Source organism: Triturus cristatus, chromosome 1_2 (genome assembly GCF_964204655.1).
Source record: "Triturus cristatus chromosome 1_2, aTriCri1.1, whole genome shotgun sequence".
NCBI classification, from domain to species: Eukaryota; Metazoa; Chordata; class Amphibia; order Caudata; family Salamandridae; genus Triturus; species Triturus cristatus.
This window is the reverse complement of record NC_140580.1, coordinates 695,606,629-695,623,959: the sequence shown is the minus strand read 5'-3', so window position 1 is coordinate 695,623,959 and position 17,331 is coordinate 695,606,629. Positions and strand designations below refer to the sequence as shown.

At 48.0% G+C, this 17,331-nt stretch overlaps 1 protein-coding gene across 4 annotated transcripts in view; it reads right to left on the bottom strand.

The window, feature by feature from the left end:
- Positions 1–243: 243 nt before the first annotated feature.
- LOC146867851 (non-selective voltage-gated ion channel VDAC2) overlaps positions 244–17,331 on the bottom strand; it is a 65,402-nt gene continuing 48,314 nt past the window's right edge. For all 4 annotated transcript variants that reach the window (XM_085608557.1, XM_085608554.1, XM_085608556.1 and 1 more), the window contains exons 6-9: positions 15,096–15,323; positions 14,099–14,249; positions 13,537–13,594; positions 244–769 (exon numbers count right to left, since the gene is read on the bottom strand). In XM_085608557.1, the coding sequence (XP_085464683.1) occupies positions 678–769; positions 13,537–13,594; positions 14,099–14,249; positions 15,096–15,323 (529 nt within the window). In that variant the 3' untranslated portion in view covers positions 244–677. The remainder of the gene's footprint in view (positions 770–13,536; positions 13,595–14,098; positions 14,250–15,095; positions 15,324–17,331) is intronic.

The window sequence follows — 17,331 nt, the reverse complement described above, 5'->3', positions numbered from 1 at the left end:
CTAACGACCCCCTCGCTGAAATTCCACACTTACCAGCAAGCACTCGGGTCAGTTTAGGAGGCTACCTCTTGACTAATGCGCGTTTATACCTCTTTGGGGGTATTCAGAGTAATCTACTACTTGCCACAGCAGCCATCACAATTCACATCGTCTTTGACTCACCGAATTGTACGGCATAGTTCTATATAAAACAAGCCCTCAGTGTCTCTATTGGGGGTCCTTACATTAATAAAGCAGTCACAGTACAGGTGTAATTTTTTTATTCCTAGGTGGTACATTTGCAGGATACCAAAAGTATTTTGGACAAAGGTGATATAACAATTAGTGTATTTTTTTCAAAACATCCAATGATCTGGTTTGCTTCAATATTGGAGACAATAAAATAAGGGTGCACGCCGTTCAACATTTCAGAAAAGTCTAATCCATTCCTGCGGGCAGGTGCAGTACGAGACATTTAAATAATGGGGGAAGGGTCAGCCTTTTTCCAGGGTCCGATAACCACCAATTCAACTAGAAACAAGCTAACAGGCCATGGTTTAAATACATAAAAATACAGCTTGTTCCGGTTCCATCCACAGGAGCGAGGCAAACGCTGCGGTCGTGTTTCAAAAAATGCATCGTTAAGGCCAAATTCATCAAGTCGCTTTCCTATCGGCTTGCTGTCATGGCGGGCCCCTTCAAGCATCCAAGTCCAGGCCCAGCCCCACCTTGTGACCTCCGGCATTGAAGTTCTTTCCGTCTACGAGTGCAGAGAGTGTGAGCTTCACACCTGTAAACCAAAGAGACATCCATTAGAGAAACTTAATCCTAAAATCACAACGTAGCTGTCAATACGACTCCAGGACTAGGGAGTAGCAAACGCTGGGAGACTCGATTCAAGCTTACGGCTGGTTTTCAAAGCTGCCAACCCGATGACAGAAGTCTATGGGCCAGCTGGACTCTGCCGCACAAATAATGCTATACCAGGGATGGATGACTTGTGTGGACACTAAGAGCAACAACCCGTGCAATGCCGTTTACAGAGATTTATTCTAGAGGATAACGGAGAAGGAGGGTCTTCCTTTCCTTTTCATCCGATCAGTCAGCTGTGCTGAAAAAAAGTGGTAGAAATCATGTATCCGCATAGCTGCTTTTAACACAGGCTACAACCATAGGGGGAGTGGGGGCTAAGAAAAAATTTCGGGGGGGGGGGCTGAATCATTTAAGCCATAGGCAGAGTGGAGCTGCAGGGGCACTTAGAAGGGGTGAAACAGCGAGGCCTCATTAGCATGCAAATGGTCTTTTAAAGACCTGTGAGGGGGGGGGGGGGGGGGGGGCTGAAGCCCTGCGAGTCCAATGGGTGTTGCCCGCCTGACCTGGCTCCATGCAGTTCAGTCACTGAACTCTATGAGATGCACTGCAGGGGTAAGGGGAAGAAAGGATCTGTTCACCCTTAACTACAATAAGCAGTTAGACACGTACAATTCAGGCGTTTTATATGTATGCACTATCGCGAAGAGGAAAGGGCAGAACCTGAAGTGTGCAAAGTGTCTTGTACTGAAGCTCAAGTTAAGCATTGTGAACCAACCTGGATCTCTGACACTGCTTGGGCCAGATATTTAAGCTCTTCTAGGGTGGGAAGCATGAAGACATAGGGCAGATTACATAAAGGTGTTTGTGCATTAGAAAAGATTAAACCATTTGTTCCAATCTATAATGCACAGAATTTTGAACCAGGACCCAGAGTACGGCATTGCTAGTCCTTAACAGTCTCGGAGGCAGAGGACCGGAGAATCTAATCAAACTTCCCCTTAAGCTATTGCGCTAGTGGGATGCAGACAGCACTTTAAAAACAACATGCAGCAGTGCAAACTCCCCTCTGTCTTAAATTCTCTACCCCAGCCCCACTTCACTCGAATGAAGAACAGCACTTTTAAGCAGGACAGCATAAAACCACCTGGTGCAGCACTGGCACAGTAAGTTCATGCTTCCTAAGAGCAGCAGCATAAGCTTCACGTAGAGAAAGAACAGCTACAGCATAAACAGCAGTAATGCAAATTCCACACACGCTATGCAAAGTTAATTAACATTTTAACCCCCGGCGACTCCCTCACAAACAGGGCAGCATAGCAAACAGCAGTTCAATTTTCTTTTGCACCAAGACCAAATACAGCTCAACAGCAGCCCTGGAATCTTATACCACAAACTGAGCAAGTGCAGCAGTTTTTTTACACCATCCCACTCACTTCAATATATCTAATATTTCATGTAATGGACTGCAGTTGTACGGTGAACAACAAGTTACTTTCGGTAGCGCCAACCTTAGTAGAGACTAATTGCAGATACCTCACCTTGTAAATAACCCCAGGTGTCAGACTAGATCTGGAAACTTTCCTAGCAACTCCCTTGCACTCAGGTCATAAAGTTCCACAACAGATCTGGCTAGGATATGGCGTCTGGGAACTAAATATGTGCCACTCTGCTAACTGCTAGGTTTCTTTCAGAAATCTGTCCTCGCCAACGGACATGAAGTCCATACAAATCAATATTGGAGTGTGGGGATGTTTAAGTGATACAAACTAATCAATGGACAGTACAAGTCCATTTCACAGAAAACAGAGGGTTGGTCGGTGACAAATCTTCAGTTAGTCTCTAGATGAAAAGCTGTTACCGAGCATAGTACCTTGTGTTTCAGAAAGCCTTTCAGCTGCAAATTCCTCACATGGTGAATAGAAACCAAAGCAGCACATCTCTTGTGGTGGTGGGTCCGTTGAACAAAATACCCTGACTGGCCTGGCTATCCAGGTATCAATGGTTAGTTAATATATAGAGACACCCACGTAGCAGGGGAAGATGTTCCAAACTGGTTTGATATGCACCACTGCAGCGGTAGCAGCCTTTGCCCCGGTGGAACAAGGACACAAACCTCCAGGGGGTTGCTTTTTGGCTAGCCCACCTCAGATTTTCATCTATAGTACAATTCATTGGGAGAATGTTCTCTTTTGCACCACTTACTTTGTTGGCTCCACAGAAACGCTGAAAAAGTTGATCATTCCATCTATCAACGTAGAACATAAGGGCTTGTTTTGGGTCAAGATGGTGGAGCAGTTCTTCCTACTTGGAGGGAAGAGGCGGTGCATAGAAAGCCAGCAAGGTGATCGATTGCCCTTTGTGTAAGGGTGTGGCTACCATGAGCTTGAATGCTGCTTTTGTCCGGAGAACTAGTTTGGCAAGAACAAAGTATACTATAGTACCATAATGAATATGCTACTTACCAGTATGCATCTGTTCTTGGCATGTAGGGCTGCTGACATTCATATCTGTGCATAGATCGCCGCCTAGTGTTGGGTCCGGATGTTTGCACGTTGTTGTCCTGGAAGAGTCTTCGAAGTATCCTTGGATAGGTGACTCCTCCCCTGGACTACAGTGCGCATGGGCATCCTCTCCATCCTCAGATTGTTTTTCGCCATTGTGGCAGTGATGGAGTAGATACAGAAAGTGATGACCATGCTTGCAATAATTCTGAGAGCTGCAGCTGCGACAGGCGCCGGGGAGGAGGGAGGGCGATATGAATGTCAGCAGCCCTACATGCCAAGAACAGATGCATACTGGTAAGTAGCATATTCAGTTCGAGGCATGTGGGCTGCTGAATTCATATCTGTGCATAGAATACATAGCAGTGCCCTCTATTGGCGGCGGCTACCCGTGCCAGCTGCAGCGGTCTGAAAAAGTGTTTTGAGAACAGCCTGTCCTACAGCTGCCTGCTGTTTTGACTGCACATCTACGCAATAGTGTTTTGTAAATGTGTGTGTAGTGGACCATGTGGCTGCTCTGCATATATCATGCAGGGGAATGTTTCCTAGGAAGGCCATGGAAGCCCCCAACTTGCGTGTTGAGTGGGCTCGTGGTGGAATAGTTAATGTGCGTTTTGCCTTTTGATAACAGATTTGAATACACTTAACTATCCATCTGGCTATCCCTGCTTTGGAGATGGCGTTACCTTTGTGGTGTGGGGCAAAGGCAACGAACAGTTGTTTTGTCTTCCTGAAGGGTTTAGTCCTGTCGATGTAGTACATGAGGGCCCTCCGTACATCTAGTGTATGTAATGCCCTCTCTGCAACAGTTTGTGGGTTTTGGAAGAAAACGGGCAGTTCAATAGTCTGGTTCATGTGGAACTGCGATATTACCTTGGGCATGAATTTGGGGTTGGTACGTAGTACGACCCTGTTGGCGTGAACCTGAATAAATGGCTCTTGAACGGTTAGTGCCTGGAGTTCACTAACTCTTCTTAGGGAAGTGATCGCTACCAGGAAGGCTACTTTCCAGGTAAGGAATTGAATCTCGCATGAGTGTAGAGGTTCAAAGGGTGGACCCATCAGGCGTGTGAGGACCAAGTTGAGGTTCCACATTGGAGCCGGTGGGTGACTAGGTGGAATGACTCGTTTGAGTCCTTCCAAGAATGCTTTGATGGCAGGCACTCTGAAGAGAGAGAGGTGCTGCCTGGTTTGCAGATAGGCTGATATTGCGGTCAAATGGACCCGTATAGAGGTGTACGCCAGATTGCATCGGTATAGGTGTAAGAGGTAACATATGATGTTGTGGATGGATGCGTCCAGCGGGTTAATGTCATTATTACCGCAATAAATGACGAACCGTTTCCATTTGGCTGCATAGCAAGCTCTTGTAGTGGGTCTCCTGGCCTCCTTGATGATGTCCATACAGTCAGGTGGCAGATTGAGATAGCCAAACTCTAGGACTTCAGGAGCCAGATCGCCAGGTTCAGCTGTTGCGGATCTGGGTGCTGAACCTCTCCATGGTTCTGCGTCAAATGCGCGGGTTTGATCCGCAGCCTTTGATGCGGTACCACGGAAAGTTCGAGGAAGGTGGTGTACCACGGCTGGCGTGCCCACGTGGGAGCAACTAGGACGAGTGTCAGGGAGTGTTGTCGGAGTTTGCGAGCCACCAGCGGTATCAACGGTGCTGGAGGAAAAGCGTACGCAAATTTGCCGGACCAGTTCATCCATATCGCATTGCCCTGCGACTGCGGGTGTGGGAATCTGGCGGCGAAGCTTTGGCATTTTGCGTTTGCTTGTCGCGAATAGGTCTATTTCTGGGTGACCCCACTGCTGGAAGTACGGTTGGAGTACCGATGGGTGTAACTCCCACTCGTGCATCTGGTGGCTGTGTCTGCTGAGCAGATCCGCCATCTGGTTGTCCTTGCCGGGGAGGTGTTCCGCCATGAGGAACATGTTCCTCTGAATGGCCCACTTCCACATGCTCTGAGCCAGATGAGACAACTGTGGAGAGTGTGTCCCTCCCTGCTTCTGTATGTAGTACATTGCGGTCATGTTGTCCGTCCGGATCAACACGACCTTGTTGCACAGATGTACTTTGAAAGCCTTCATGGCCAGGAAGATTGCCATCAGTTCCAGAAGGTTGATGTGCATCTTCTTCTGTTGTGTCGTCCATAGTCCCTGCACTGTGTAGTGGAGTACATGAGCTCCCCAACCCTGGAGAGACGCGTCCGCTGTCAGTACTATTTGTGGAACAGGCTCTTGGAACGGTCGGCCCTTGCAAAGGTTTTGTGGATTCCACCAATGCAGAGAGTTGTATGCCCGACCGCTCACCAACACTAGGTCTTTCAACTGTCCTTGAGCCTGATTCCACTGACGTGCTAGGCACTCCTGAAGTGGGCGCATATGTAATCTCGCGTGCGGGACTATGAAGATGCAGGAGGCCATCATGCCTATCAACTGCATAAACACTCGCGCTGGAAGCGAGTGGTTGGGTCTGAACTTGGAGATCAGCGCTTGTATGCCGTTGATCCTCACTAAATTTGGCTGAGCTGTGGCCGCCAGAGTGTCTATAGTCGCACCTAGGTACTGTTGTACGTGTGCGGGCTGGAGATGAGACTTTGGGTAATTTAGTGAGAATCCCAGACTGTGAAGAAGGTGAATGGTACGGGACACGTGGCTTGCACATTGCTGGGCCGATCTCGCTTGAACGAGCCAGTCGTCTAGGTAGGGGTAGACGTGTATGTGCTGTCTCCGTAAATGTGCCGCCACCGTAGCTAGGCACTTTGTGAAAACCCTGGGCGCTGTTGTCACGCCGAAGGGAAGGACTTTGAACTGATAGTGCTGCCCCTGAACAGTGAACCTGAGGTATTTTTTGTGTGAGGGGTGGATGGGTATGTGAAAATACGCATCCTTGAGGTCCAGTGATGCTAGGAAGTCTCCCTGCTGGAGAAGCGGAAGGACTTGCTGTAGAGTGAGCATGTGAAAGTGCTCCGAAAGAATGTACTGGTTCAGGGGTCTCAGGTCTAATATAGGCCTGAGCGACCCGTCCTTTTTTGGAATTAAGAAGTAGAGGGAGTAAACCCCCGTGCCCCGCTCGTGGACGGGTACGACCTCGATAGCGCCTTTTAGAAGCATACTTTCTACCTCTTGCTGTAAGAGCGTCAAGTGCTCTGAGGACATAGGACGGTTTCTTGGTGGTATTGTGGGTGGAGTGGAAGTTAACTCCAGACAGTAACCGTATTTTATAATATCTTTGACCCACCTGTCCGTGGTGATGGAGTTCCACGTGGACAGGAACCGTTGTAGCCTTCCCCCGACAGGTGTTATGTGGTCGGGAGGAAGGGAGAGGGCGTCACTGCTTGTTCTTGGGGGAGGACCTGGTGTTGCCGTAGCCACGTCCTCTGCCCTTGGTACTGGAGCCACGATAGCCACCTCGGGTGTTCTTATCGTAGGTGGTCTGCGTATTACCCTTGTTATATGTTTGTTGTGACCCCTGTCCTCTGCCTGCTCCCTTGTTTCCGGGGCGACGAAAGGAGCCGCTCCGAAAGGACTGAGTTTGTAGGGCGCCCATGGACTTTGCAGTGTCCGTGTCCTTTTTTATCTTCTCGAGGGTGGCGTCAACCTCAGGCCCGAACAAAAAGTCGGGGTTGACGGGCTGATTAAGGATATTGTTTTGTACCTCAGGCTTGAATCCTGAGATACGTAGCCAGGCGTGACGTCGTAGGATGACGCTAGTGTTGATGGCCCTGGCAGCCGTGTCAGCAGCGTCTAGTGCACATTTGATGGCAGCATTTGTGAGTAGCTGTCCCTCTCTGATAAGTATTTCTGCACCTTCTTTGTAGGGGTCAGGGAGGTGTTGAAGGAGTTGCTCCATTGTGTCATAGTGCGCCCTATCGTAGCGAGCGAGGAGCGCTTGAGTGTTAGCTATGCGCCATATGCTTGCAGCTTGTGCGGCAACTCGCTTGCCGGAGGTCTCCAGCACCTTGGACTCCTTGTCCGGGGGAGGAGCGTCACCCGTTGTCTGCGAGTGTGCCCTCTTGCGGGCATTCGCCACAACGATGGAGTCGAGTGGTAATTGTCCTCTGATGTAAGTAGGATCCCCAGGTGCTGATCTGTATTTCTTATCGATCCTGGGGTTTATCACTCGTGCCCTGGTGGGTTCCCTGAAAATGTCAGTGGCTGGCTTAAGGACCCCCTTCAACATTGGCAGAGTCTTTACATGTCTTTCTGAGGATGCAAAGGTGTCCATTAGAAAGTCATCTTCGATGATATCAGAGTGAAGCTGTACATTATGGTTGTTCGCCGCCCGTTCAATCAGAGCGTTGAACGCCGCAGTATCCTCTGTGGGTGACGTTTTTGCCCCATATAGTTGTGGGTCCTGTGCATCAAGAGGTGCACTGGGGTCTGCAGGGTCGCCCCAAGTTTGGTCAGGGTCCTGCTGGTCATCAGGGTCCGTGTCCACATGGTAGGGGACTTGTTCACCCATGTAGTCCTCCAATGCATCCGTGTCGGAGCGTGTGGGGGAGGCCCGGTGTGGATCCTGGTAGGGTGAATGAAAGGGTTCATACAGGAGAGGTTCTGTGTCCACAGGCAGCTTCCTCTTTAGCGGGATCCTGAAAGGTTCCAATGGCGGTTCCGAAGTTATCCTTCGGTCGTGGAGAATCATCCTGCCAGTGTCGGCGTCGATGACGCGTGACGGAGACGGCTCGACAGGCGTAACCGCAGTTTTGGTGGCCTGTGTCCTGAGTTGAAACGCCTTCGGGATTGTGGATGGAGGCAAGCCGAAGGTAATGCTGGTCGGCACCGACGAAACCGCTGGATCGATTGAACCCGACTGGTCCTGGAGGGCAGCCTTGGTTTTGCAGCCTGGCATTGCGCCAGGCCGTACTCGGGGCGCCTTAGAGGTCGTGGCCCCCGCCAGGGTCGTCGAGGCGGCTGCAGATATCTTCTGCGCCCGTGGTGCATCGAGCCGAGGTGCGGAGATCACCGTCGACGTCTTCGACACGTGAGGTTTCGGTGTCGTCGAGGGAGTGCTGCGAGGCGTAGCAGGCGGGACGGCCCTCGGTGTCGGTGGCGTCGACGCCGGTAACCGAGCAGGTTTTTCGGCGCCGATGGCCTTCTTCCGTTTGTCGACTCCCATGTCGCCCGTCTCGAGTTCGGCACCGAAGTCCCCCTTGGTGCGGTCGGTGCCGACACGGTGCGCCGGCGTCGAAGGTGTTGAAGGCCTCGATCCGACTAGCGCCACTTTCAGTTTCGGTTTCGTAGGAACCTGAGCAGCTTTCGGTTTCGGTTTCGTGGAAGGGAAACCAGCTGGCTTAAGCGGTAATGGCTGCCGCTGAACGTCCGAGGCCGGGCCCGAGGGCGGGGCCGAAGGACTGCGTGATAGGTCTCGGGTAAGGCCCGAAGGCGATCCCTCGACCGGAGCCATAGTCTGTGGCACTGGTGAATTCTCGGTTTGAACAGGTAGGCCTTGTTCATCATCGGAGCTACTCTCTTCGGCCCCTAAGGCCTCCTCGTCGTCTCCTACCTCGGTGTCGTCTTCACCTCTGTGGAAGAGTGACTCGTCGGCCTCGTCCGATCCGGGTTCTTGGTCGGAAACGGGACTGGAGGGTAAGACTTCTACTTCTTCGACGTCGTCCGCGTCGTCGAAGATGTCAGCCGGGTACTTCGCATTACATACCGGACACCTTTTGAATGGCGTCCTCGATTCCATCGTCGAAGTAGTTGATGGGCAGGTAAATGCGAACAAAGTCGGTGCTGAAAGTTAGTAAACTAACAGAGAGTATCGAAAACCGATCGATAAACAGTACCGACGCGAACTAAAGGCCTTGTGGCCTCGACAAAAATTTTTTCCTAACTTGAGCTAAGATAGCACATCCGAACCCAATGGCGGAAAAAAACAATCTGAGGATGGAGAGGATGCCCATGCGCACTGTAGTCCAGGGGAGGAGTCACCTATCCAAGGATACTTCGAAGACTCTTCCAGGACAACAACGTGCAAACATCCGGACCCAACACTAGGCGGCGATCTATGCACAGATATGAATTCAGCAGCCCACATGCCTCGAACACATATGTTATATGGTTATATGGTTCTTATAAAGCGCCTATCACCACCGGTATATCCTGCAGTTCACCCACTCAACTGCCAATTTGTCAATGAGGAAGACGGTCTTGATGGTTAACAGGTGAAGAGATTACTTTGAATGGGCTCAATAGGAGTGCACAACAGGTGAGAATCAAATTAAGATCCTACTGCATCATCAGAAATTGCGATTGCAGGAACATGTGGGTCAACCACTTCAGAAAGTGCACCATAACACATGCCTTGAAGAACGAATGTTGATCCAGTAAACATAGAATGGCCAGAAAAACATTTAACTGTGGTCAGAGCAAGGCCTTGCTGGGACAGCGAACGACAAAACTGAACGCCAGATAAACTTGCTTGCAAGAGTTGATCATGACAGGAGGAATACCAAGCAACAATCTTCCTCACGCAGCATCCTGCATATAACATTTTGGCAGAGGACACATGGCTGCCAAAATAACACCAACCACTTCAGCAGGAAGATTGAATGCATCAACTGTTGCTGGTCGGGAGGTGAAGGTTGTCTAAACTCGGGTGCAGGACCCAGCACTGGAGCTTCACCAGGAGATTCTTCCTGAAGGCGCAGTTGGATCGGGGGACAAATTGAAAGGACAAATGCTCATGGCCAGAAATTCCGGGTAGCACACTCTCCTGGCCCAGTATGGGTCACTATGATGACTTGGGCCTAGACTCTCGATCTTTTTCAGTACTCTGGGCTGGAGAGGAAGAGGCAGAAAGGCATACACGAGTCCAGAGCCCCAGTGTGGGCTAAATGAGTCTCTTGAGGTGTATGCCCTGGGAACACCAACGTGCAAAAGCTTTGACTTTGCACATTCTCTATGGAGGCAAATAGACTGAGGCAGGGTTCTCCTCATTGCTGGGAGACATCCTGTACCACATCAGTGTGCAACTGCTATTCATGATCTGCAAGTAAACAGATGAGTTGGTCTGCATCGGTGTTCAAAGATACTGACAGGCATTGTGAGATCAGGGTTGTGCCCTGAGCATTCAGCTACTTCTAAAAACCGAGCCTCCTGCCTCAAGTCCCACCGCCCCCTGGTACCACATGGTGGTCTTTTTCTCTGCAAGCATCTGTACCAATTCCCCCTTGGAGGAACACAGTCTGTACCAAGCGAATAGTTTGCAACTCCAGCGTGGAAGTGAGCTTCTGAAGTCCATTAATCTTTAGCTCTCTCAGATGAATACCCAACCCATCATGGATTAATGATTCATCAGTCACAACAGTTTGTTCTAGGTGGAGTAGGGCGAGGGGGTCTGCCGCTGGTTCAACTGCAGCCAAGCAGCCACCACTGCAGGTCTTTCGCAGTCTCCTGGATGGAGAAATCTGGATGGAGTCTAAAGATTGCCTTGGTGCTAAGCCCACTGAGACTACACATCCCACTGCAGAGCCTGCATGTGCCACATAGCGTTGTCCAGAAGTAGGATACAGGAGGCCAATAAGTCTCAGAGCCTATCTAACTGAGACCAAGACTGAACATTGGGATTGTAGCCTGAATGTCCTGGACTCATTGAGGCAGAGTACTGGCCCAGAAAAGCACTGTACCCTAGATGGCCATGATAAATGGGAGCCTCTGTGAATGAGTCAGTGTGACCTCAGCACACTGATGGAAAAACCCAACAATATCTACAGGTCAGCCGTCGTCTGGCATGTTTAACAGAAACAAGGAGACGTCACCTTCATCAACAAGTAGTAAAGGTATGTGAAAGACTGGTATTTCCAACCTTCCTAGATAAGCTGCGACCACCCCCGCCACTTCTGTGAACACCAGAGGTGCACTGGTCTAGCCAAAAGGGAGCACTGAACAATGGAAATGCTTGTGGCTTACCTGAAACTGCAGATAGCCATCTCTGTGACTGCCAGATGGGGAGGCTATGCTCCTCCAATCAGGGAGGAGAAAGGTGCCTTGCCTGCCTACTGGGAAATCTGGTGCCACTGAGTAACAAAGCAGTTTTGCTACAGCTTTTATTGGGTGGGGTGCTGAGGTTCATATTGGCCCCTCCGCTGGTAGCCCTTGCTAAAGTCTCAATAGGCAAGAGTGGTCTGGGGCAACTGGCGTATAGGCAGAGCTAGACAAAATTTTACTTTCTAAGGCAGAGTCTGCCTTTCTTTAAACAGGCGAGACCATTCAAATGGCATGTCCGTTAAAAACTGCTGGACGTCTGAAGAGAAGCCTGTAAAGCGCATCCAGGTGTGGTGCCTTACCACCCGGATGCCGACTAGCCTTAGCCAAGACAGTCTGACGTATCCAAGCCAGGCGGCAAATTCCGCCTCATCCTGATCGTCCAAGATCAGTCTTTGAAATGCGATTCGAACGTCATCCGAGACAGCTGGCAAAACATCTGCCACTGTCCCTCAGGGTGTGCAATACCTGCCCATGAGGATCGATGTATTCACTGAGCTCAGGAAAAGGCTGGAGGAAGAAAAACACATTTTGTGAATGTTTCCTTTAGCTCAGACTCTCCATCCAGGAGAGTTGTTGGTAAGGTATTTGGGTTTAGTTGGCCGATGCCTGCACCACTAAACTCTTGGGGTGGGTGTTTTAAATAGAAAATATGGGATCCTGGGAGCAGTCTATGATGCCTTGCTACGTACCTACTAACTGGGAGGGAGGGGTTACTTGAGTTTGCCCAGGTGCCTACTAGCACATCCGTTAATGCCTCATTGAAGAGCAAAAGAGGCTCCAGGTTTGTTTGTGCAGAATTGAGGACTAAGTACGCACACTGGTTTTGACCTCTGTAGTTGGCAATATGAGGTCTACGACTTATGTCGCTCTCCTGATCACTGTAGCAAATGAGATGGAGTGCTGTCGCCGGGTAAGATGAGGACTGGCCAATGTCTGGGCAGATTTTTAGACCAATGCCGACTAATTGACCTTAGAAAATGAACCCCATCTTGAGGAGCTTCACCTTGGGCATCATCAGCATGGTGGTGTATAGTCCGGTCCTTAGTGAGCATAATGTCAAGGTGGTTTATCTGAGAGTTCGATAAAACTATCATATCCTTGCCTGGAATAGTTTGTCAGGCCCGCGTTAGAATATTGGGCGTTGGCGTCTTCCTAGTCGCTGGTCTTAGATCGAGTGTAGTCTGCGCCAAAGGTAGGGTTTGGGGCAGTCGAGTAGCCGGATCCAAATGAGGAACCAGCTTTGAGTGGACGTCGAGTGGAGTGGTCTGCACCAGGTGAAGGGTCTGCCAGCAGTAATTCAACTGTCATCCACCTCCCCATCTCACACCCAAAGGGATTCATGTACGGAACCAAAACATTTATCCAAATGAAACTCATTGGGCTGTTCTGGCATAGCTGTCCATTGTAGATTGAAACTAGTGAAGGTGTTGGTTCCACGCGTGGAGACAGACTTTGTGGAGAAACTAGAGCATTCCAGTGCTCTTGGTGAGTCTTGCCCTCGCCAGACTTCAGGAATTGTGATCATTCTAGATTGTATAGTATCTTGTGAGGTTACAAATCCAGATATGACCAAATAAGTTGTAGAGCAAAATCAAGGTTATTGCTACTCAGTCACTAATATTCAATAGCGAGCGGATTCCAATACAAACACTACCACTACAAAAGGAGGGATTTATTTTAGCATCCAGGATCTCCATGAGATTAATGGTCTGCCTTTATAGTGAAGAGCACCTCCCACTGTGAAGGAATTTGGAGGAGAGACTAGGTTAAAAGGTGTGCCCTTCCTGCATGTCAGCCTAGGCTAGGAAGACAAAGGTTCTGCATGTGGATGAACGCAGATTGAGAGTGGAAGGGGGGAGATGGAAAAGATGCATTTACAAGGAATGAGAGTGGGAACTTTGGAGTAGGAACTGGGTATTGCTTTTCAAATGTGTATGGGGATACAAATTTGTATTGGGGAGAGAAGCAAACGTTCAAGATTTACTTTATATATGCAGTGTGAGGCACAACATTTAGGCTCTTTCAACAAACTGCTTATAGAACACAAATATGAAAAGGGAAGTGCAGAGTTCACTCACAGGAAGCCAGTTTGAGTGCATATTTACTGTGCTCTTTTTGATGAAATATAAGAAATAGGTGCCTCCGCCAACACGTGGGACAGGCTCCAACTTATTTGTATGAATGTACCCAACACAAACTTCTCATCACATCCATGACGCAGCCTGTGACTCATGTACAAAACACTTACCAGGCCTCAGGGTCTGGGTGTAACCAACACCGACTAGGCTGGAGTTATTTACTTTCACCTGCAAGACCATGGAAAAAGAAGTAGATTAAAGAGCAGTGTACAAAGGGGAAAAGGATGGTCTAAGAGGAGGGAAGGGCATGAGGAAATTTACTGGGGAAGGTCAGGACAAGCATACAATGGAGGATTTTAGGGGCGGCAAACACATAGCAGCAAGGAATCCCCCTCCGTACTGCACAGGAGATTTAATGCAGAAGGCATACACACCAAAAAGTAGAAAAAAAGAGATTGGTCCAATTTAATAATTAAAAAGTTCCCAAATAACAATAAATTATGGCACAGGCTGCCATTATAATTTAATGCAGCACAGATTCTCAAGTCCTTTATATGGAGCCAAAGCATCAGAGTGAATATTTTGGAGCTCACACTACAACATTTGAAAACTGGAGGAAATCCATCCTATGTTCATGCCAAAGCACTGGTCTCAATAGTGTGACTGCAGAGGGCGTTTGTAGTGAAGCTACTAACTATGTCAGTCCTCCCCCAATAAGCACATTAGACTCACAGAGACGGTAGCAGACGGATCCAGCTGGTACTTGGCCGCTACTCCAAAGCGAGTAGTGTTATTGCCTGCTGTCCAGGCCAGGTTGACGGCAGTGTCCAGATTGTCACTCACTTTCTGGTAAATGGAGCCCCCAAACTCTGACCCGTCATTGCTGTGAAAAAAGTTTCAAAGATTAGCAAATAATTTTGTTGGATAAATGGAGAATTGAATCTGTTCTGATAAGAGGGATACATTTGTAGGCCACTGGAGATAGCTAAGTGAATGAATTCAAAGACGTCTAGTCATTTCCAATACACTTTCCATCTTGACTCAGTTACAATATTGAAGAGGATGACCTTGTAGAATAGTCAAAAAGTAAAGGCTGTTCAAACAGTAGGACTGAATAGCTCACAATGCACCTACTTTAATATTACATTTTCAGAAACTCAGGCAAGCCCCATTCTGGTAACAAGGTGAGGACAAAGATGGAACAATCTACCAAAAACATAAGGCTGTCCGAACGGAAAGTGTTCATCCTCGAAAAGGGCGCACTCATCTTTTAAAACGGAGGCAGTCTAAACAGATTTCAACAAAAGGAGACAGTTACCAATAAAGCGAAAAGAAAAACACCGGTTCAGTTAATTTGCCAGAGTATTGGTGAGGTAAATCTAAGCGAAGAGGTCTGTATAGGTGCAAGCTCACGGACTATCAGCACAATTCGTCTAATGCCTGCTGCGGATCTGCCATTACAGAGCAGGCTTATACCAGTCATGACAACCTCTGCAGTTCGAGCCGTAAATGTTTTATTACTGTACACAGCTCGACCTTATCCAGCTGCAAAGTCAAAACCGGTCTCTAAAAAGGACATTATTGCAATTAACGTTCAGAATTTATGGAGCCAAGTCAGTCCGCTCTGCAATCACTGTAAGGCTATGTTTGAGAACTCCGATAATTCTAACAGTTTCATTTGCTTTTCCCTAGGACCAACCTTTAAAGGGCAAGTCTCAGATGAACTTACACAGTGGTGTGCAGCTGGAAGTCACCGGTTTTATATCCAACAGAAAAGTTATTCTTGGAGAGCTTAGATTTGGCACTATCAAAAGTCATCTGGTATCCAGCTAACCAGCCTTCATAGCCAAAAACAGCGGAACCATGGATTGCAGGGCCAGCAAAATCGAAGTCCACATCACAGCCGAGGTTCACATACTCGCGCTTATAAGCGGTCTTCACCTTGGCACTCTTCTTCCTAAAATAATAAAGACATGCCATGAAACAGTGGCTAAATATTCTGTGAAATGGTAAATACAAGAAATAATGGCCCATTATGACTTTTATAACATACATTAGCCCCTAGACGCGTGCAGGCAAAAATGTAGGCAAAACTATGTAACCAGGAAGGTTCCTCTTCCAAATATTTCACAAAATACTTCACACTGAAGTTTCAGCATTTGCTGTCACTAATCTTAAAAGCATCTTTGGAATCCCGACTGGTGAGTTGCATATCACCCACTGAATGGTGTTAAGACAGTTATTCAATTGCCTCAGCGGGGGTCAATTAACTGTAGACTACAATAAAATTATTCTCTAGCTTGTAAATGACAATGTGAAAGGAGACAAGTATTTCCAACAACAAATTTCAGGGTTCAATATGTCACAAGGCACTGTGGCAGTATAACCTACCAGCTGGTTGATTGGGATATGGAAAGGGGGGGGGGGGGGGGGGCTGGCACAAGAAAGTCTCATGGAACAGTGCTGCACTATTTTGAGTACTCAAGAGCAAGGAAAATGATGCAAGAGAATAGCGATTCTCTAAATAAAATGCCAAGTAAATCTTTATTTCATTAAAGATGGCCTGTAGGTGTGATGCATGATCAATAAAAAAAAATAAAAAACTATGCATACAATTTATACAATATGTAGCTTACTTGACATTGCCTCACTTAACTAAGTTACACTTCATGAATGAAGTCCCAGCTTTCAAAAGTGTGGGTAATTTTCTGCTTTTCGGGGGCTAATGGAACGGACAAACGATACCCTGGCTGCTGTGGCAATATGTTCTTGAACATGCGCAGACTGATGCTTTTTTCCCCCCTTAGTTTTATATAGTGCAAACTTGACCCGAAGGCTTGAGAGAGCTTTACATAAGCACCAGTTGCGTTACACATGGACACATTCATGGGGGATGATGCTAATATTTTTTTTTTCTAAAAATATCTAGTTTTCTGTGGGACCAATTAGTTTCATTTCTCAAGAACTGTAGCTAGTGTATGTTCATGCAACCAATAACATTTGGAGCGAATATGCTACTTACCAGTATGCATCTGTTCTTGGCATGTAGGGCTGCTGACATTCATATCTGTGCATAGATCGCCGCCTAGTGTTGGGTCCGGATGATTGCATATTGTTGTCCTGGAAGAGTCTTCGAAGTATCACGAGATAGGTGGCTCCTCCCCTGGACTACAGAGCGCATGGGCATCCCCGCCATCCTTAGATTGTTTTTCGCCATTGTGGCAAAAATGGAGTGGAATACAGTAAATGATGACCATGCTAACTAGTAAGAACTGAATGCTGCAGCTGCCACAGGCGCCGGGGAGGAGGGTGGGCGATATGAATGTCAGCAGCCCTACATGCCAAGAACAGATGCATACTGGTAAGTAGCATATTCGGTTCGAGGTATGTGGGCTGCTGAATTCATATCTGTGCATAGATTATATAGCAGTCCCTCCATTTAGCGGCGGCTGTCCGTGCCAGCTGCAGCAGTCTGAAAAAGAGTTTTGAGAACAGCCTGTCCTACAGCTGCCTGCTGTCTTGAGTGTACATCTACACAGTAGTGTTTTGTAAATGTATGTATAGTGGACCATGTGGCTGCTCTACATATCTCCTGTAAAGGAATATTCCCTAGGAAAGCCATGGAGGCCCCTAACTTTCGGTTGGAGTGGGCTCTTGGAGGAATCGTTCGTGTGCGCTTAGCTTTTTGATAGCAAATTTGTATACACTTAACGATCCACCTAGCTATTCCTGCCTTGGAAATGGGGTTGCCTTTGTGCTGTGGAGAAAAGGCAACAAACAGTTGTTTTGTCTTTCTGAAATTTTGTGTTCTGTCAATATAGTACATGAGAGCTCTCTTGACATCAAGTGTGTGGAGCATTCTCTCTGCTACATTCTCAGGATTAGGATAAAACACTGGTAGTTCTATGGATTGGTTCATATGGAACTGTGATATCACCTTGGGCATGAAAGTAGGGTTGGTGCGT